Source organism: Melospiza georgiana, chromosome 3 (assembly GCF_028018845.1).
Source record: "Melospiza georgiana isolate bMelGeo1 chromosome 3, bMelGeo1.pri, whole genome shotgun sequence".
Lineage (NCBI taxonomy): Eukaryota > Metazoa > Chordata > Aves > Passeriformes > Passerellidae > Melospiza > Melospiza georgiana.
Window position 1 is genome coordinate 16,816,336 of NC_080432.1, and position 21,909 is coordinate 16,838,244.

The 21,909-nt window shown below is 43.1% G+C and overlaps 1 protein-coding gene across 1 annotated transcript in view; it reads right to left on the reverse strand.

Annotated features, from left to right (window-relative positions):
- The window catches only part of ABHD12 (abhydrolase domain containing 12, lysophospholipase), a 35,678-nt gene that overhangs the window by 3,125 nt on the left and 10,644 nt on the right, over window positions 1-21,909 (reverse strand). Inside the window, exons 2-12 of the mRNA XM_058020179.1 lie at window positions 14,915-15,039; window positions 13,128-13,233; window positions 10,888-11,007; window positions 7,679-7,709; window positions 5,153-5,198; window positions 3,853-3,982; window positions 2,062-2,099; window positions 1,799-1,878; window positions 1,190-1,272; window positions 406-484; window positions 38-165 (exon numbers count right to left, since the gene is read on the reverse strand). Coding sequence (XP_057876162.1) covers window positions 38-165; window positions 406-484; window positions 1,190-1,272; window positions 1,799-1,878; window positions 2,062-2,099; window positions 3,853-3,982; window positions 5,153-5,198; window positions 7,679-7,709; window positions 10,888-11,007; window positions 13,128-13,233; window positions 14,915-15,039 — 966 coding nt within the window. The remainder of the gene's footprint in view (window positions 1-37; window positions 166-405; window positions 485-1,189; window positions 1,273-1,798; window positions 1,879-2,061; window positions 2,100-3,852; window positions 3,983-5,152; window positions 5,199-7,678; window positions 7,710-10,887; window positions 11,008-13,127; window positions 13,234-14,914; window positions 15,040-21,909) is intronic.

A 21,909-nucleotide genomic window follows, 5' to 3' on the forward strand; every position in this document is an offset into this window, starting at 1 on the left:
CACAGGGTGCCCAGCCCGGCCCCGGGAGCGCGGTTACCGCAGTATCCGAGGTAGCTCTGGACTCCTGTAGATGTACTTGTGCCGGTAGCCCAGGTCTGTGTGGAAGGGCACAAACTGCACCTTGTAGTCCCGGAAGCTCCGCGACGTCGCCGCGATGTTGTAAAGCTGCACCCAAGGGGAGGCAGGTGAGGGATTGGTGTCACCCCAACCCAGCTCCCCCTGCCAAACCCACTGCCCCCTCAGGCACGGCTTTGGTAGCTTCAGCCTCATTGCCACACTGCAGGACCTGCAGTCCCTCTGGGCTATGTGTTTTACCCCTTTCCATTACTGACTTCTTGCCTGGCTGAGATGTTCTATCCACACCAGCTCCTCCCACCAGATCAGTTTGCAGAGCCACGTGTGTACCTTTTTTCCCAGGTGAAATGGTACCACTGGATCATCCTCAGCATGAAGGATGAGCAGGGAGCAGGAAATGTATTTCACACTGTAAAACACAAAACAATGTCACAAAGGCTCAGAGCAATCCCACCATTTCTCCAACACCAACACGTGCACATTTTAAAGAAAACTGTAATGACAAGCATGTCCTGTGGGTTATTAACTACAATTTAAAACCTTATCTAGGCACCATTCATTTGGTCTGTAGAAAATTTACTAGTGAAAGACATGCTTATAAAATTTTCTTGCTGCTTAGACCAGAGAAATGTGGCTCACTCCACTGTAAATCATCACCTCCTCTCCCCCCAGGTCTGGTTTGGTTTCAATACTGGAAGTTCACAAATGCTCTGGCCCTTCAAGGAAAGACTCAGTGAAAGGAGTCGATGTGATTACAGGCAAGGTGGCTCAGGCAAATACACAGCAAAGAAATCTTCCCAAACCTTCCTGCCATGTTGCAATGCTACTGTTTAACGTGGAAGGTACACTTGAAAAGCATAAATGGCATGAACCGAATCAGGATATCCCTGAGGAGTCTTTGTTCTCTCTGTTGCATCTGTCCTTACTATGAACAATTTAAAAAAACAGAGCTCCACTGTGCTGCTCTCAGGGCTGTGAGAGTAATTGAAATCACTCCAGTAAGAGCAATGCAGCAACAAAAAAAAGCCAGAGTGCAGTCTCATGTCTGTCCTCATTGATGCTTGCCATGGCTTACTGCAGCCACAGCTGAAACCCCAGCAAAGAGGGAACTCACTTCTCATCGTTTGCAAATTTAATTCCACTTGTTGTGATGGGGTCAAGGAAGAACCAGTCAAATCCAGGGAAGTATCTGTATATCTGAGAGGAAAGATGTGCATTAGTGGCAGGCACCAGCAGTCCATTGATACAAAGAGCACTAACAGGGCAGGCCACTGCCATCCCATGACATCCCCTGGCTGCTGACCATGCTCTTTGCAGTTACACTGCCCCTGTTTCCATCAGCATTACTTTTCCTCCCCTGTTTCAGGCCTATCTTACCAGCCTGCTCAGGAGCAGGCCCTGTGGGTGCTGGCATGGTCAAAGTCCCCAGGTATCATGCAGGACTGTGGGCAGTTCTTCCTAGAAGAGCTTTATTCCAGGGCACCTCCTCACCAGCTCGGCTGTATGCAAGGCCTGGCCTGGGTGTGTGCTCAGTTCAGAGCCAGCTCATTCCCATGCTGGACACACAGCTCTGGCTCTGCTCATTGTGAGCAGCTGTCTCCAGTGCAGCTCTTTACCCCCAATGTTTACAGACACCACAGTTAGCTCAGCTCCAGCACTTCTGAAGGTTCCTTTCCATGCTCACAATTCCATGCCAGCAGTGAGAGTGTCACTGTGTACTTGCCACAGAAAAGGGATGGCTCCGCGCCTCCTCCCGTATGTTGGTGAATGGAGATTCCAGGATCAGGGCATCCGGGGGCGTTTCTGAAAAGCCAAAGGCAATGTGCTGAAACGCGGGGATGCAGCCAGCCAGCAAGGTCAGGCTCTGCCTCATGGGAGCAGCTGCCACCACGGTGCACCAAGGACAGCTCTGTCAGCTCCCCAAATGTCTGTGGGAATCTGGGACAGCAGCAGGCTGCTGGAAATGCATCCACGGGTCACACTCACCTCTCTCGCAGAGGCGCCGCACCAGGTTTGTTGCAACTCTGGAAAGAAGAAGGAACATTGAGTTGGCACATGCCCTCTACAGAGAAAAGCAAGGCACAATTCTTCCCAAGAATATTCTTATCTCTTTTGCTGTGTCTGTGTTTGTGCAAAAGGGGAATGCAACATGGAGACTGTTTACCCAAAGTGATGGTGTTTTGTTTCCTTGTGTTTGTGCAAAAGGGGAATGCAACATGGAGACTGTTTACCCAAAGTGATGGTGTTTTGTTTCCTTGTGTGTGTGTTGGGACAGTCAGCTGACAGTCACGAGGTTCTCTTGGCAGATTCAGTTTAGATGTAATGCAATATAAGATAGAATAATGTAGTATAATAAAGTCAATAATTAGCCTTCTGATAAGATGGAGTCAGATGCATCATTCTCTCCCCTGGCTGGGGGATCCCTGTAAATTCCCTACAACCCCACAGCCACGAGGTCCATCCCGCACAGCGCTCGAGGTCCGGCAGCTGGCCCACAGTGACCTGTGTCCTCATGTACCCAGGTGCCCCAAGTGACACCAGGGGCCTGTGTTTAATGAACAAGTCCAAGGAAGAAACACACCAGGCAGCCCCTTGGATAGACTCCTTTCAGGTGGCTCCCAGCACATCCAAGCAGGGTGACACGGCCTCCTGCCTCCAGACCACAAGGGCTGAGCAAGCAAGAGGGGAGTGCAGGGGAGTAGGCAGAGGGGGGCTGTGTTCCAGGCAGCTGGAGTGCAGCATCCCAGGGCTACACTGCAAGGAGCTTCCCTAACTGGCACAGAAAGCAGCAAGGTCTCCCCTCTGCATCAGTCTAATGGGACAGGGATATTTCCAAAGCTGCCAAGTTCTCCAAGCACAGAGCATTTCACAAACCCTGAACTCCAGACCGGCTGTGGTCACTAGAGAACTCAGCTGGGGACCAGTCTCAGGACACTCTGACTGCAGTGCTGGGAAACATCACAAACATGCTCTGACCCAGAAAGGGATTCTGAGCAGTGCAAAAAATATAGAGGACGAGCCAAGAAAAAGTCTTTGTCTTCTCTCAAACTAAGCAAGGTGTATAGTGTCACAGCAATGAAGAGCCACTTCCCTGAAATACCTCCCTGTCCCAGCATGTGTTTCACAGCCTTGTGGTCTCACAGTTTATCTGTACACAGCTCAACTCAAAGGTAACTCTTGTGTTTGCCCTCTGCTCTTCCACAATCACAAGTGGTGCTCAACATGACTTGCCTCCAGACAACCATGGAAAGGGAGGAAGCAGGAAATGAAAGTTAAAAACATGAAGGCAAAGGCACTTGACACCTTGAACTTCCCTGTGCCAGGCATAATCATGCAAATGTCAGAGGTGGCCAGCAGCATAGTCATGCAAGCATCTGCCCAAGCCCTGATTACACACAGCATGTTCATCAGGACAGGAGGAAATCTTTTGAAAGCACAAGGCACATGCAAGCATGGCTGGTCTGAGACACTTTCAGAAAACCAGACAAGTCTGATGATCTGCTCTGAAAGACAATCTACAATCTATAATTTTAAGTGTCTTTCTAGTGTGAGCCCTGTGGACAATGAAGGTTCAAGATCCACTGCTGCAGTCATTCACTGCAGCCCTTCTCACTCTGTACAGCGCAAAGGGGGAAGCCACCCTCCAGAAATTATGCCACACATGCCAAGCCAAGCCAGCCCAGGGATTATTGCAAAACAGCACCTTCATCCAAGGTCAGTGCTTAATGTTCTTTAGAAGCTGCTTCTTTAGAAGTGCCACTAAGATTAGATGCTTACCCTGTGCCCAGGGAGTGTCCCCAAATATAGACGGGGTTGTCTCCGCTCCGGGCTTTTATCCAGTCGAAGACATGAAGGGCGTCGTAGGTCATTCCCCTCTCTGAAGGGCTGCCTATGGAGTCACCCCAGCCTGGAACACAAAGAGTCCTGCTGAGAATCGCTCAAACTGCTCAGCAGAAGCAGCCAGCTCCTCCCCTGCAGCCCACCTGCAACTGCAAAGGGGCCTGGAACATGGGCACTTGCTGTTCACATCACTGTGCACCTCTACAAATTGGGGCTGAAAGCTCTGGTTGACTCACAGTCATCCAATCCAGGTGACTGCTGTTTGCCAAGGAGGTTTTGTGGATTTAGTCAACAACAAAACCAAAGATTGCATCTCAAACACTGCCACAACAGCATTCTTGCACGTACCCATCTGCAACAGCTCAGCTCCCAAACCTTCCCTGCTTCTCCATGCATGTAACCAATTTGTAAGTGCAGCCTCTGACAGCACAGGATTGGATGCTTAGGGCCAAAACCCAACCGTGCCTCACTGAGCTGTTGCAACATCAGTTTGTCTGTGCTGTTCAATCACTGCCCTCCAGCAACTTTCCATCCTCCTGACTGTTCTGGCTCCATCACTATTGCAGCACATCCACACATTGTATGCTCTTAGCAGCCAGCACCCCACATCCCTTCTGATTCCCAGTGAACAGCCAGAGAAGCAGCTGCCAGCAGGACTGAAAAACAGGGCAAGCTCCTACCAATAAGCTTCTCCCAGGTGTCTTCTTGATAAAAATGCAATGGATTAATTTCTTTCTGGTATCTGCAGTGGCATTACACTGCAGCCATGGCTTAAATACTAAGAAGGTAAAAAAGGAGCCGCAGATGCCTGACTGCTGGTGCAGAGGTGCAAAGCAGTTGTGGCTTCTGCCAAGTATTGCTAGCAAATAATTTACTCAGCCTTATCTCAGCTTTTGGAAGGAAGTAAGTGCAAGTTCAGTTCCCTGTGTGACCTTAGGAAAGTCAACTAGATCTTATCCAGAAGGATTACACCCAGGCAAGCCCCCAGCTCCCATGTGTGCACCTGGGGAGTGCCTGAAGTGGATGCTGTGACAGCCTGGCTCACTCTCTGCTCCTCAGCTCCCAAATCAACAAGCCCAGTGCATGAGGACAGACAGGAGCCACAGCCCACCCAGCTGGACATCAGGAAAAAGAAATTGCTGGAAATTCTCTAGAGAGCCATGAGGGGGAAAAAGAGAAGCAATCAGCACAGCTAATGAGCTGGCAGCAAGGGTTGGCAGAAGAATAAACCACATACCTCGATAGTCAAATGTCACCACGTGGTACCCCAGGGAGCTGAGGACCTGCAAGGCAGAGAAACACAGAACCCATTACAGAGTCCTGCACACCAGCCATGCTCCTGCATCAGGCCAAGGTGCAAGCATTCATTTTATAAAATTATTGACATGCTAAATGGCCAATTTACAGCTTTTCAATGTAGCAGGCACAGAGCTTTCCAAGCACTAATCTCAGCCCACTGGTTTTACTCCACTTGTTTCCTGGACCTCATATCAGGCTACCTAAGATGTTGATTATTCCTTTAACAGCTTTGACCTTAAGATCTGCAAATATCCTACTGTTTCCCCTACAAAGACTTTTATGTTTTCCAGTGAAAGAGTACAACTGTTTCAATTACATTACTCAAATTGGCATAAATGTAAGAACAACATACAGGAACCCATGGCAGAAGGCTTAAATGTATAACTTAAAAATGTGCAGTTGCTCTATTATAAATATTCATGTTATAGCCAATTGTAGTCGTAAAAGTAAGGATTTACTTACTTAAAAGTAAGTAAAACCACTCAATGTTAGACCAACTTGCTTGGAAAAAGTGCCTTGGTAAAAACGATACAAGCATTCCAAGCTACCATTGTTTGATAGGAACCTAAAAGCTCTGTGGTAGACAAAAAAAATCAACAAAAAGTTACAAAATGATTAAAATGTTTCTCTTGTGGTCTATGTATGATACATGATTTTTTAGAAAGCAACATTAGTATTATGCTATACTCTAAAGAGGAAATATAAAACCAATACCCTTTCTAGTGGTACTGGGAGCATTGTAGTCTACAAATGAAATTAATTGTAGTCTACAAATGAAATTAATTGTAGTCTACAAATGAAATTACACCTGTCAGCTGAGCATTACTTATAGCACAGTTTTAAGAGATTGCATGTATTGGGTAGATTTATAAACAATTAAACATTTCCCAACCACTTTGAGGCACACAGTATCAAGTGGAGCTCACACAGACAAATGACTGGAAAGGGAGAGAGCACTTCCATTGTCCCACCAGACAAATCAGCTGTTTCCAATGGAATCACTATATGACATTTTTATAAGTTCACTCACACACTGAATTCCCTGAAGATGAAGTTTCTGCCTGAAAAGTTGTTTTTTTTTTTTTTTTTAAGCTTTACAATGTGATTTTACTGCTAAGATATCACATACAATCTCACCTTTTCCAGGCCATTAAAAATTATTTAATCTGTTGAGAGTTCACCTGTCTTCTATACATGTTTTATGTGTTGGCTGCATTGAAGGCCTATTAAAAGCACCAGCAAAAAGGACAGCATCCCAAAGCTGGTTCATTCTGCTGGAATAAACACAAACCTGGAGTTTCTGGAGTGGTTCTGCTAAGCCCATGTGTGTGTTCACTGACTGAAAAAGGCAAACCAAGCAGCTTGTCTGGATGTTCTCAGAAGCAAAGAATAGCAGACCCAGGAACAGAAACCTTGGGGTTTGGGAAATTGTGTTCTCTGTATATGTACACAGAAACACACCAAGTCTGTGTATTCTGAAGTACTCCTACTCTTGTCCATCAAAATCAAAACCAACTCCTCTGCCTGTCTTGGCCAGCACAAAATGCATCACAGCACAGGCTGGTTCCAAGAAAAATGACAAAATAAATCATACATGACAGTCTCCTCAACCAATTTTCTGCAAATTAGCTAATCTTTTTTTTATTCTTAAAGGAAATGAAGTATCACCTGCCTTCTTGGGGTTGCTAAACACTATTTTCTAAGCCATCTGAATTTAAAAGATTTTGCAGCAGGGGATCTTGCATTGAATTGCAATAAAGCTTTATGAGTGCCAACATTGACACAAATAAAGAGAAGAACAGACTCAGACCTCTCTGAAATGAACCAACAAAAACAATTATGTCTCTCTTAGAAACATGTGATTTGAGACCAAGAAACTGTGTGGGGGAATTTCAGCCAAAAGAGAGTTTAATAAAGTAAATTACCCCAAAAATCATTAGACAAAACACTCAAAGCAGCTGTGTTCTCATATAACTCACACCATAGTGCTACACCTGGGGAATTCATTGGGTTTTCTACAAAACCTTCTGCACTTGAGATGGTTGATACAAATGCACTGTGCCTTGAGGAAAGGGGAAATCCAGGCTGAATGCTCTTAAATGGTACCTTAAATTAGTACACTAATCAATCAAATTGGGGCTGTAATTAAATAAAACTCTTGATTTTTCCCAGAAACTGTCTTGGTTAGCCTAGCTGGAGCTGGCAGTTAACAACAGCAAATAAAAAACCTTTCAAAGACCTTTGAAGATGGGAGGAGTGTGCTTGCTCACAACTTAGAGAGCCTTTTCCCTTACAGGCTTCCCTTGGAAGGACACTGAGAGCCCCAAGGGCTGTTTGAGCACTCTCCTCAGCTCTGTGCACACCTGAGGTGTTAATGCAGCTGTCACCCACTCTCCAGCTCTTTGGAAAGCTGTTTTTTAATGTAGCTCTTTGGACAATCTCCTTTTACAAGGCAGCCTCTTACCTTGTAAAGCTCCACCCGGTGATCCCCTCCTCTATCGATGAAGAAAAAAGGAGAGAAAAAAGAAACATTAAACAACCAAACAAAAAGAAACAAACACATTAAAAAACCCCAAAACAACCACATTTGAGTATTTAAGTTTCCAGAAACATATTTCCCAATTGCCTCAGGCAATCTAACAAAAACATGCCAAACATAAGAAACACCATAAATGCTTTGTCACAGGCTTCAAGGAGACAGCCAGGCTCTGTTGAGCTATGCAGGACACAATTCTGAAGTCAACTTCTCCATGTAAATCTTGCCTCACAGCAGGTAAAAATGAACTTTTCAACCCACCCTGCTGTCTGCCTTTTCCAAAGCCTGTAATACATCCAGAACAGCCTGTCCCTTTTTGCTCTGCCTACCCTGATCTCTTGCCACAAGTGCTGCCCCAGCCAGTAGCCCTGATTCTCATAAAGTTTGATGCTGCCACCAGAAATAATGACATTAAGCCAAGCAGGTGAATTTTACATTTCCTCACCTGGCTCCAAGCAGAGGGAAAGAAAGGACATGTGCAAAAAAGTGAGCAGAGAAAAGCAGAACTGAAAACTGCAAAGTCCAGGGGAAGAATCTGCTTTTATTTATAAATATAAACTGAAACCTAGACAACAGAAAGGAATATGAGTGTGCCATTACACACCTTAAAATACATGCACAACATGACCTGGCTAATCCATACTCACACTTCAGTCTAGTATTGGTATTATACTAAATGTACTCTTGCACTTATGAAAACTCTAGAAATTTCATACTGTGACTGGCTTGGTCAGTGTAGACTCTAAACCAAAATTTAGAATACATGCACTTGCCTACCTACCAAAGCTGTCAGCTCCAACCATGCTAGAAAACACCTAATCCAGTCAAAAACACTGTGGGCAAAATGCAAGGGGTTGCTTGTAAGTCATTTTGAATCATACAAGCCTGAAGATGATGATCCACTTGCTTGAAAAGTCACCTTTCACATGCACACCTTTGTGCTTTTCCGTGCTTTCCTTGAAGTGTAACAGAGGAATTTTCTTAAGGGGATTGAGTACACAACATTTCTGCCTCAGCCCCAGATCACTCAAGCCAAACCAGGAGGCCAAGGCAGTGCATTTCACTCATGGTTAATGCAGCCTGCAGCAGTAAAGCAACCCTGGGACAAGCAACTGAATGTGCAGCACAGAAACAAACATACAGCAGCACACATTAAATCTGAAATGGCAAAGCCAAGAGCACCTCCAGGGCACAGAGTGAAATGGGAAATATGTAACTGAGCCCTAGCTCAGTCCTTTATCCCAGCAGCACTTGGGGGAGTTGAGAAGGAAATGTAATCAATACACAAAAAGATACTGGCCCCAAACAGCCACCATTAAGCTGCAGGATGTTGTATTCATGTTGTTGCATAATTATATTTCCAGGGCCTCATACCTTCTTGGTGAGTTTCTCATGGCAGATCTTCACAGCAGTGGTGTTGTTGCTTCTCAGTCAGGGCTCCTCTCCCAGGCTCTCCCTGACCACCCCGCCCCCTTTTATCTCAGTTACCTCCATGGGCTACAGCTGCTGCCCAATCAAGGACATCACAGCTGCAGCCCATTTACAATAACTAGAATCAGAGCAGGGTCACTAATACAATACAAAGATCTTTCAACTGCCATACATATATTTACAATACATAAGTTAACTCAGGCCCCTACAGCAGGAAGTTTCCCTTAAGCTTCCCTTAAGTTTCCATTAAGCTTCCCTTAGTATCATTTGCGACACCCAATCAAGGCAAAAAATAAAAAATGAAGAAATGTCTGAAAAACAATGCAACAATTTGATTAAACCTTGCAATGCATCAGCACAAGAAGGCAAGGGCAGTTTGCAAAAAAACCCCATCTGTTCATGCATTTCCTGGGTTGCAGCACACACCTTCCACACTGTGCCCTTGTGCCAAGAAAAGCACAGTGCTGAGACAAGAATTGGTGTGAAAAGTGTTCTTGTGATGTAGAGGTTAGCAAACCTTCACTAGAAGCACAGCTAAAAGTGTTTCTTTACATCAAGGAACTTGTTTTCCTGCAATGTTGCTGCTCTTGCAGAGTATCTATGGGCAGACATCATCTTCAAAAGAAGATGCAACCAAGAAAAAGCATCCCACTCAAAATCCAGCAGGGGATTGATACTCTTTTGTAAAATGCATATTTTTAGGAGAAGAGACCATGTTCAAAGAAACAAACAAAAGCACTGTAACATGTGGAGAGGTGGCAGGAAGAACATGATCCTGAGAAATATCTTCACACTGCATTAATGGTTTTTAGCATCCAGCAACAAAGTACAGAGAATTCATCTACTACTTTAGCCAACAAACAGTCAACTATAAAATTACAGGTTTTAGAAGTGCTCCTGGTCCAGACAAATGTCCTGGACAGATGCAATAATGAAACAAGACCAGCACATAACCTTCCTCTTTCCTTCTGATTTTCCTTCCTCAGAATGTGTTAATTACTACAATAAACTCACAAAAGGAACTGGAAGGTTTATTTAATGCCTGTGAGTCACATATGCAGAAGCACTAATACCATCCTCTGTCTCAATTCAGAAAATTTCTGTATTATACAGAAAAGAAGACTTTCCAACACCTGATTCAGGAAGGGTCTCAGCCTCCTGGCTTCCAGCAGAGGATACAAGGTAAACTATAATATCAGATATCTCTGATAACTGCAATAAATCCATTCCCACATTCAATACTGGAGAGGGATCATTCCATAAAATGTATGTGCCTTCTTTTCAAAGGAGAAGCACCAAATTAATTTTAGATTTTATTTTGGTTTTAATCATAGAATAGTTTGGGCTGGAGGAGACCTTCAAAGGCCATCCAGTCCAATCCCCTGCAACAAGCAGGGACATCTTCAACTAGATCAGTTTGCTCAGATCTCCATCCAGCCTGACCTTGAATGTTTCCAGGGGTGGTGCCTCTGCCACCTCTCTGGACAAGCTGTTCCAGTGTTTGACCACCACCCTCATTGTGAACAAATGAACAATTTCTTCCCTGTATATGATGTAAATCAACCCTCTTTTAATTTAAAATTATTATCCCTTGTCCTGTCACTACAGCCCCTAAGGAGTTTTTCTTGTCTTTCTGAAGGTGCTGAAGCTGTGACGAGCCAGGAAAACACATCCTGAACCAAAGCCAGCAGTGTTTTGTGCCTCACCTTGTCCCTGCATTGCCGTGCAGGTAAAGGATCACAGGGTGGGTGGAGCCCAAAGCCTCTTCAAACCAGGGCTGGTCCTTCCCTCGGGCATTCTTCCACAAGGCTGCAGGGACTGTGTGCCTGTGGACAGAAGGAAAATCTGCACTGTCCTGCTGCTCCTCAGCACCCCAGTGTCTGCCACTTGAACTCTGAGATTTCCTGTTCAACTCCTTCACTCAGGACTACACACCTCACACACACTGTTCATAAAACTGTCCTGATTAGCTGAAAAATTAGCTTTTCAAATTGAAAAAGGCAGTGGCTACACTTATTTCTACATTTTCACCTCCACCATCACTGTCTTCAAAATGTAGAGCTGTCTGTGCAAGGCATCGAACTTCAAAGGCACAATTACTGAACTTCCTGCTGCTCTGGCAAAATAATCACAGTTCCTCAGCTTTTATGGCACTTAATCACTTCAATTAACATAACTTATATACCATAAACAAGATTCGCTGCTAGGTCAGCAGATGTACAGAGTAATCAAAGCCAGTTGGGCTTGGAAAGAATGTTCAGTGATTAAGAAGCATATCTGCCTTTACAGGCAATCTGAGGAAAAGGAGGAGCCCAGGCTCTGAGGAGAAGATAAAATGTTTTCAGGCACAAGGTTCTTGAAGGTGTAACATTTTAGCTGCAAAAGTTACAATCTACAAGAGGCAGGAATTTAACTCACAGCAGTTCTTCTGCAGATAATGTACCTATGTGGCCTGTGAGAAAGAATTCAACACTGGAGGAACAGAAAGAGGAATGACAGACTGAATAGAAGGTAGGTAATTAAACTGGATAATTAAAATACAAACACAAAGCAAGGACATGCCCACAACCATGTGAGTTGTTGAGAAGGGGGCTGGCTTAGAGCCATCAGAAGTAACTTAAACACTCTCATGCCTTTTTACCTGAAAGGCAGACAAGCTTGCACCTACCACAGCAATCCTCCCCAGATGTAAAGCTCAGAGCACACAGAGGAAAACAATGTAAAAAGTCAATTTGCTTGCATGCAGCCAGCAGACACCAAGGTCTTGAAGAGGTAAAAAGCCTCAGTAACTGTGACACTCAAAAATTCAACTGTTCTGCCCCAAGACTTTTGCAAACTTAGAAACAAAGCAGGCTGAGGACTTTGTTTCACAAATGTACCAAACACGAGACCTTGCACTGGCTTTTAAAAGCAAGGTTCCAAACTTTTGTGAAAATTTTCCATAAATATACAGATAAATGACAGCCTCTGAATTGCCACCACAAGCTGGAAGTTCTGTTTTAGCAAAGATAGAATTTTAATTGTCCAAGTGAAGAATCAAAGCACTACTTATCAGCCTCTCCTGGAAAGACTGAAGTTTTCAAGTTTCTAAACATACCTTTCACTAAAATTTACTTAAAGGAAAGAAAATGTCCTAATGACAATAATAAGAATATCTCTATCCCATTTAAAGGTTATATACCTTTATCTCTATCCCATTTAAAGGTTACGTACCTATGCTGAAGAGAAAATCTCTACTGCATTAAAGGACTCATTTAAGTTGCACACACAGCTGAAAACTCCAAATCCTGCCCTTCACAGACTGAACATCACTGTCTGTATCAAGGGAACAACCCCTCCCTCCATACCTGACACAATCCAGGGTAACAAGGAGCTAAAATGAATTGTCCTTATCTGGGCCCAGAAAATCATCACTGAGAGAAAGAAATGACAAATGAGCTCTGACACTGTCACTTGTTTTGTGAAGAGTGTAAACTGTGTGTTCCGTTCTCACCCACTCTCCAAATCTTACATATGTTTTATGAGCAGAATTTTCTTCCTCCTACTCTGAACACTTTGATCTGTTTTCCTATCTTCCCCCACATGTATTTTGCAAAACAAAACACAGAATCAGAGTTGAATGACAAAAATCTAACTCCATGGGTCTGGTCTGATCTGGAGGCAGGATCTTTGTGGTGATGCAGAACTGTAAACTTTAAAATTCCAAATTTTGATGTTTCTCTGAATGCCCAGGTTGTCTGACTGTGTTTTGTGCATTGCTGATCCCAGGTCAGATGAGCCCCAGAGATTTGCATACTTTTCAACATGAACTCGGTCACTTGGCAGAGGAAAATACAAACATCCACAAATGAGAGCATGCACAGCAAAAAGACTGAATAGGCAGCATCTAGAACAAAGAGAAGGATAAAGATGCATGGCACATACTGCACAGAACTGCATTCCTTACCAGACTCCAATGGTTACATCCTCCTCTGGCTGCAAATAATAATTACAGGTGTGGTTTAAACCTTGATCCTGTGGCCTTTTCAAGTCAATGAAATATGGGACCCTCACTGAAATGAAGAGAGAAAGAAAGAAAAAGAAAAAAATAAGCATTTTAATTTTAATTTATTTTCTCACAAAACTGCTTAACCAAAGCACTGGAAGGTTGTACTAGCTGGGAAGACCTTTTTGTGTAAAAGGAATAATTTGTTACAGCTGTGATTTAAAAATGAACAGCAAAGAGAGCAACGTAAGAAGACACAGGCAATCACCAAAAACACAGGGAACAGGCTAAAATTAAGAGAAGGCGGGGAAGACAAAGCTTCCTTTGACAAGCATTTAACCATCTCTGTCCAGTCTGCTTTATAGATCTCTGCTGCTGATTTGGATTCAGTCTTTTCCCATAAAATGGAGCTCCACTACAGCAGAACCAGGAACTCTGTCTCCCTGAGATTTAGTGGTACAGCAATTAACACACCAAAGCTTTTGTTCTACTGACACAAAAGCAATACTGCTAATGGTGACAGCCAAATCTCACTTCACTTACCCTCTCAAAAACTGTTAAACTTCACACAGACATAAAAACCAATGCAGACAAGAGCCAATGTTAACCTGACAAATGTGGGCCCTCAGACTGCAAATCTTTATCTGTGAAAGTGTCTGCTCTCATGCAAAAGCAGATGGGAGAGTCCCAGACAAGCCATGCAGGGCACCACCACCTGCTGCATCCCATGAGGGCTGTGGGTCCTCCAAGAAGACAGCAGCTTGTGCAGTCAAGGTCTGGACAGGCACCCAAGTCACTCCCACCAGTGCTCTGGGAACGTCATGCAACTTCTCTGTGCCTTTGTGGTGGTCTAACATCAGCCAGAAATTCAGATCCTTTGTGTCCCCAACTCCAGACCCCAGGGGTTGTCCTGGAGTCTCTCCAGGTGCCTTTTGCTGGAGATTCCAAAAAGGACCATTTTCTCCCACTCTCCATGCTACTCATGACTATCCACCTCCAGGGCAGGTTTCTGGACAATTTCCCTAGAAATCTCTGTCCTGACTCTAAACACATTGTAGACCATACTGAGGAAATCTGGCAAGCACAGCAACAAGAACATGCTACAGGACAATTATTTTGGTCACTTGTCAATAAGCAGAAGCAGGAACTTCAGTGAGACCTAACAAAGCTCTGTAAAAGCAAAATCACTGGAGCCTGCACTATTCAGGTTATGTGGCTGTCAGTTCTGACAATCAAAGCATAAGAGCTGCCCTGCACATGTGCACACTTCACAGCAACCACGGTCCAAGGTGTGAGAACATGCAAAGCATGCAGTCAAAATTAGACAAGTTATGTAAAATACAATGTATCCATAGTTGGTCCTTCTAGCTTTGACAGAGAGGAAGATATTTTTCAAAATTTCATTATAAAATACAAGTAAGGTTTAAGTGCAAATTTAGATTGCTGGGTTTAATTTCAATTCCTTGCTGTCTACTCATGCAACTGTGAGGAACCCCTCAGAGAAACACAGCTGACATATTGCACAGTTTTCCTGAAGGAAAAACTCTTTTGGCTGAAAACTGGCTTTGGTTTGGTCACTCTATTTATATAAAGACATGCTACACCAACCACACAGAATGCTTTCCAAACCACAGTCTGGGGAGGTTTACAACCTGTGAAAGTTCATGTCCTTCACAAGCTGCTCAGATGCAGGGTGAAAGTGAAGGCAAACAAACTCCCCTTGTCCCCTCAGCCACTGAGTCACTTACCAAAGTTTAGGAAGACCAGCTTTGCCTGAATAGCAGGGCAAAGTTTCACTAGAAATGGGATGGCTATGTACACTCCCAGCAGCCAGAGTATCACCTTCCTCAATCGAAACCATAATCCGTATCGCCTGGATAAAAGAAAAATAAAATATAGAAAGACAGAGCTGAATACAGCAAAATTTTTATGGAGCAATTTTCACAATGATCTGTGCTTGGTGGTTTTGAAAATCTGGTCATTTACACTTTAAACAAAAGCTAATTTCAAACAGTTTGTGTAGCCTCAGTCGTTTGAGAGAAGCAGAAGTAACCAAAATACCAGCTGATGACAGGCAGCTTAGAAAAAGGGAATAGAAACTCCCTACTGATTACATTTTAAAAGACTCTGTAACAAGAGCTTTTCTTCCTGCTAACTTAACAGATTTCAGAATCTCTAGAATGCATATCACATGTTCATCTCCAAAAAGCAGCCCAATCATACTTACATTTACATCACTATCAGATTTTGTTCAGTTCAATTTTCACATATTTTGAGGAAATAATGTGTAATGAGACTGATAAAGTTACACATTATCTCATTAACAGACTGGAGCAGACATTCTGCTTTGTCCAGCTAAAAGGATTACCTCTCAATGCCCTAAAAAGCAAACCCTTCTAAGTTATAAAATATAATAAATTTCATAAACTGCAGCATTATTCTCTAAGAATTGCCCCACTCATTTTTCTCTAGAGTATTCTTATTAGGAAGAATAAGCTAAAAAAAAAAAATAAAAAAAAAGAGAAAAATCCTAACCAACAACAACAACAAAAAAAAAAAAAAAAAAAAAACAACCAAAAAAAATCAAGTAACACACAGCAGCTAGTCAAGTGACATATCTCAAAATTCCCTTTATTGTATCAGAATAACTACCAAATGCACATTCATATGTGTGTTTATATATGCACATATGTTTACATAAAGGCTTATGTGTAATTATTTAGTTGACCAACATTTCATGTGCACTGAGGTTTCTCAACCAGCCCTGCAATCAAGAACTAAAATCCATGGGAAGCCTTCAGGCAACACAATTTCTGTTCCTTTTCAGCAGACAGTCTTGAGCAACAATCATGTTCCATGCCAGTGAGCAAACAGTTCTCAGTGTTGGGAACTGCAGGCTACTGAAATCAGAGAACAATCTTTCCAAAAGACATGAAATTATTCATCTCCCATTTGGCAATTCTTGGAGCTGACAAGCTAAACTTGCTCTAGACTCGAGCTAAGAGGGTTTAGCCACTGTCAGCTATTGTGAAACAGAGAGACTAAAGATCTGGTTTTTACACATTTGTACACGAAAAACGAGTGTACAGATAGAACTGGGATGGAAATAGTTTAATCATGTACCAAAATTTTCAAAATCTGAAATTTTGTGAATCAAAAGCCAAGACTCTCAGGAACACTTTTTCAGCCCAGCAAAAATGGAGACATTCCAATCTCTCCCTAAGTTTTTGGCATGACTGCTAAGGTGCTCATAGAGAAGAGGATATCCTGTTATTCATCCAAACCCTGCCTTCAGCACACTACTACATGCTTACAAGTGCCTGTGTGCCTCCTCTCACCCTGGAACGACATTTTGGACTTCAGAAACACGTGCTACCAAAATTAAAGCCCTTTTCTTCACAAGCTAAAACAATTGTTATTTTTCCAAAGGGGGAAAAATATATTACTAAGTCACTGTCACCCAGCTGTGGCTGCAACAAGCCCACGTTGAAAAGTTCAACAGATTTTTATACTTTCCACAGCAAATTTGACAATGAAGAGGTAAAGAACTCCATCAAGGCTTCCAGTGACATTTCCACACCTCAAGCCCAGTTTTCTAAAGTAAGAAAAGCAAAACCAGCAAAGGACTAGCAGAGGAAATGATACAAAATGGGATTTAGAAGAACCGAAGTGAGTACCCAAGCTTCAGACTGACCCACCTATGCCCACAACTTTGGGAAAAAAAACCCACACAACATTTTGTTTGGGCTAATCACTGAGCTGACCAATGCTCCCTACTCTCAGATTAAACCCAGCTTTCCACTACATCAGCACTTACCACCTATTTTCATAGCTGGAATGGATTTGTGGAAGACAAAGGGAGATCACTCAAGGAAAACTGACATTTAACTGCTGAGCAACTGAAATGTAACTCAGCTCTATTCATTGAGAAAAGTGTGAAGTTTTGTTAAAACACTTTGTCTAGTTATTTTTTCACTTAGATCTACTCCCATTTATCTCTCCTTATTGGCAAAAAGGGGAGTGGTTAAAGTTAAAAGGGGGGAAACTCGTTTTGGAGTGTCCATGCCTTCAAATGCCTCAAACCAAGGCACTGTGTCCTCACCAGCTTCCCAGAGTACAGGTGAGCAGCCAGGCAGGATGGGGCTTCCCAGCAAGTTTTCCTGCCTGGGGTTCAGATCCTGAAGCAGCCAAGAGCTCTGCCAGGGGAATTTTGCATATGCCAGGATTTCATTCCTACAGAATAAAAACCCCACTCGCTTAGGAAGACAACAGAGCCAGGTCTTAACTCCTGCAGGCACAACCAGAGCACATCAAAACAGGGGCAAAGCACTTCCCCACTTCCCAGAGCCCAGGCACAAGCTGGAACCAGGAACAGAAAACACTCAGGAGGACATTTGTCCAGGTAACACTGTCAGAGCTCAGGAATTATTCCAGTTTCTCCTTTTTGGAGCCTGAACTGAGGCATCCCTTTCTTTGCTCCCATGGCCCATGTCAGATGCTAATCAGCAATGTGACATTTACACCTCATCTCCAGGGAGATGTCTACTTACAATGTAACCAGGGCAAAGCTTCCATCCACCAGACAGCTTTTCTCCAGATAAATCCAAGAATATATGCTGAAGTACAGACATTATAAAATTATCAGGTGAATCTTCAGTGAGTTATTTAACTAAATTAAACTCCTATTGCTTGGTAGAAAAGCTATTTCAGGAAATATATGTCCTGCAAAAGGAAATTTTGGTGTGCTCAGGCAAAAGCAACATACTTGTCACCACCTTTTCACCGGAAAACTCAGCAGGTCTTAGTTGGAAAATACAAGTGATGTAGAAAATAAAAAGCTGCAAACTGAAGATATTTAAGAATATCAGAAATTTATTTCCTGGAACAATAAAAATGTGTAAAAAAAACCTCAAAACAACAAAACATCTCACAGAACACCCAACAATAAAACAAAATCCCCATCTTCACATTTTGCCCCCTGCATTTACCAAAGTTTTTTTTCCCAACATCTGGGTTCTGTCCAAACACAGAGAAAACATGAAGTGGTTTTTGCTTCATGCACTTTCCTGAAGTGAACATGGAAAAGCACATTCCCTCTCCAGACATACCTCAGTCTGACAGAAGGAAATCTTCCCTGGAAGTGAGACATCAGAACCAGAAGGTTTCCCTCATAGCTTCCACCTGGATGAAGGTCCCACATTCACCCAGAACAAGCACATTCTGTATTTGGGCTGGCAAGGAGAAGCTGGGGGTCCTCTCATGACAGCTTCCCCTGAGTGCAGCCCCCTCCTCTCAGCAAACCTGGGAGGTTTCATGAACAATGTCCAATCACCAGAATCCTGTGCCGTGCTCTGGCATCCAGATTCAGATGGAAATAATTTCTACTGCAGATCATCTCAATCATTTCTACACTGGGAGTGCTTCCATTAGCATCTCCTGATCAGATGTGCTAGCAGGGTGAAAGGGCAGGCCAAGGGTGAAACAAGAGACTAAAACTGATCCTGTAGCAGAGCAAGGACAACATTTATCAGAAACACACACAGGCTGTGCTTGCAGTCCCTAAAGGATCTACAGATAAATGCACCCACAGCCCACCGTGCCCTTTGTGATCTGCCTGGGGCAGGAGTGAAACAAAACTGCTGCAGACACCAGAGCACGAGGCTCTGCTTGTTCAGTAGTGACAGGGAATGCTGTCACTCTGGAGTCCCTCATGTCCCCAGCTCTCCAAACTGCAAACAGCAGAGCTCTCCCAGCAGGAACCCAGAGCACAGGATGTGGAAAGCAAAGACCTTGAGCACACAAGTGACAGAAGTGACTTTATGGGCGGTAGAGGAAAAAACCAAAATACATGGCATAACAAGAACTGTCGCAGACAACTTTTATGAAAAATCTTTTCTTTAAAATTTTTCCTCCTGAGAAGCTAAGAAGCCTCAGGAACAAAATGCAAACAATAGTTATCTGCTGCTGTGGAATGCAACAGGTGCATCTGTGATTGGTCTCATAGAGTCGTTTCTAATTAATGGCCAATCACAGTCAGCTGGCTTGGACTCTCTGTTTTTGGACTCTCTAAGCCTTTGTTAGCATTCTTTGCTATTCTATTCTTAGCTGGCCTTCTGATGAAATCTTTTCTTCTATTCTTTTAGTGTAGTTTTAATGTAATATATATCATAAAATAATAAATCAGCCTTCTGAAACATGGAGTCAGATTCTGCTCTCATCACTGTAGCATCTAAAATGTTCATCACTTGACTTAAAATAAGCATTTTAAATCAGAGACTGTTTTAGTCATGTTACAGATACATGGAGAGCAAAGAGGCTACAGAAGATCCCAAGAAGTCACCCTGTCCCTTCTCCTCCTCCTAGCAAAGACAGACTACCTTACACAGCTGTCCCCTTAATTCCTCCCACAAACACTTGGCAAACTGTGACAGCCCACGCTTCACAACCTCCCTCTGGTGACCCAGAGCTGAGCTGAATGGGCTAAAATTTGCCAGGTTCAGGCAACAAATCAGACTGGCTGCATTCTCACTGAGCAGTGATTTCTCACAGAAAATAAGAAGGCTCCCAGAATACAAACAAAGCTGAATGACTTGCCCACTGGGCAGAAACAGAAAAAGCTACCCAAACATCCCAATCTGGCTAAAGCTGCTAAATGCTCCTATTTGCATCAATGGAAAAGAGGGAGAGAGAGGGGAATAAAACACTAAGCAAGCCTTCTTAAATATTTGCTTTAAAAACTAGGATGAAGCAAAGTATTCAAGCCCCCATCAGCAGAGACCCAACCCTGGAAAAGCTACAGCACTCTATAGTCTGACTTTACCCAGAAGCAAACATTTGGGATGTTCTGCTATTCCTCTTTAAATTAAAAAATAAATTAAAGGAATAATTGGCTTAATAAGGTGGGGGAAAGTCAACAAATTTAAAGCCTATGGGTTTTCATTAAAAAATAACCAAAAAGACAAAAGAAAAGCAAGCTGAGCTTTTTGATAATCTCTTTAAACATGCAAGCTCTACCTCCAAGTTTCTCACAATATTGTGACAACTTATTTTGTCAACAGACACACCACCATCAGTGATGGAAAGTAAAGGTGTCCCAACAGAGGAAAAACTTCAAAACTAAGAAATGACAAGATGTCAATACACCCATAAAACTTTGAATTTCCTGTCAAATGATAACAAACAATTCTAACAATAAAAAACACTGCTGGCTACTGAAGTCTATTCTTCTTTGCTACTATTATAGAAAAGACTGTAAATCAAAGAACTACAATCAATCAAAGAAAAGACTATCAATCAAAGACTACGATTAAAAGACTACTGATGCTGCTTTCAGTTAGGCCCTCTGAACCTCTATCATCTTTAAAAATCCCCCCACATCACCTGCAGTCAGAGAAATCACCTCAGTTCACTTGACAAGCTCTCCATGAGTAAACTATGCAGTTTACCCCACCTTCCATTCACTCCCACACCTATGCAGCCTGAAGCTGGCACTGGTTAGTGGGGCCACAAAGAGAAGTTCATTGTAGAAAAGACCAAACCCTGTATCTGCATTGTAACAGATAAATGCAAACACACATAAAATTAGCCTTTTAAATAGGTAAATTTGTGGAGATGCATGTGGTAGAAATAACTAAGAAGGTTCCAAAGAAGGAGCCCTCAGGACCAGTTTACAGAGATTGTACAACTGCTGCCTCAGACACATTCCTTTCCCTCCTTTATTGCAAACTATCTATTCCCACAAAGCCTACAAACCATCTCCTTTTGGCTGGGCTAACATCTTCACTGTTGTTCCACCTACCTGAATGCAGGTGAGGTTGGAAACTTTAAGCTCCCAAATTCCCCCACTTCACTACCTCATTCCCCTCTTACAACCCAGATTATCACAGACTGCTTTTCTGTGCCTCATTCTGATTAATATCAAATGGTTAAGCATTAACTTAAAACACTAAACAGCAAGAAGGAAGCCATCTACCCAGTCATGAATTTAGCTCTGTTCCTCCAAGAGATATAAGTGCAAAGTAAAGGAAAGCATTTCAATTAATTTTTTTCAGGAGGGGACACCAAGCTCCAGCTATTGAGACCCTCACAACCACATTTCAGCTTGGAGAAGAAAAGATCAGGGTAGGACCTGAAAGAATCAAAATTCTGATGCATCAAGTGGGGGGAAAATGTGGCATCAGCACTCAGGGTGAGAGGAAAGCTCTGCTGAGCAGGTCGATAGCACTGAAATGCCAGCAAAGGTTATGCCAGGACTCAGAGCGCTGCAGGAAAAAAACAAAAACAAAAACAAGCCCATGAAGGGAGGGAAAGGCAAGTGTACAGCATTAATGAGCAGAAATAACAGAGCAGCTTGCAGGTAATGTATGGGTCTTTGTCCATGGAACACACTTGCAAAAAGCAGAATAAATTAAGCAAGGGAGGGAAAGGCTCTCACAAGCATTTAATAGGACAGGGATATGGGACATCTAACTTTTCCCCCATCAGCACCCCATCCCTTCCCAATGCCAGGGCTTGGGCTCTCCTCCTCACAACCACTGTCTAAGCTGACTACCCTAAATGCAGTAATAACACAGCTTGTCTGATTAAATCACTATGCATTGGCACATCCTTTGAAGTACAGGAGCTCAGAACACCAGTCTTGATAACTCAACATTCCAATTGCATGAAATCTACATGTTTCACAGAGCAGGAGACAAGAATGGGCTGAACATTTGGCAACACAGCACCAATTTATTTTAAATGT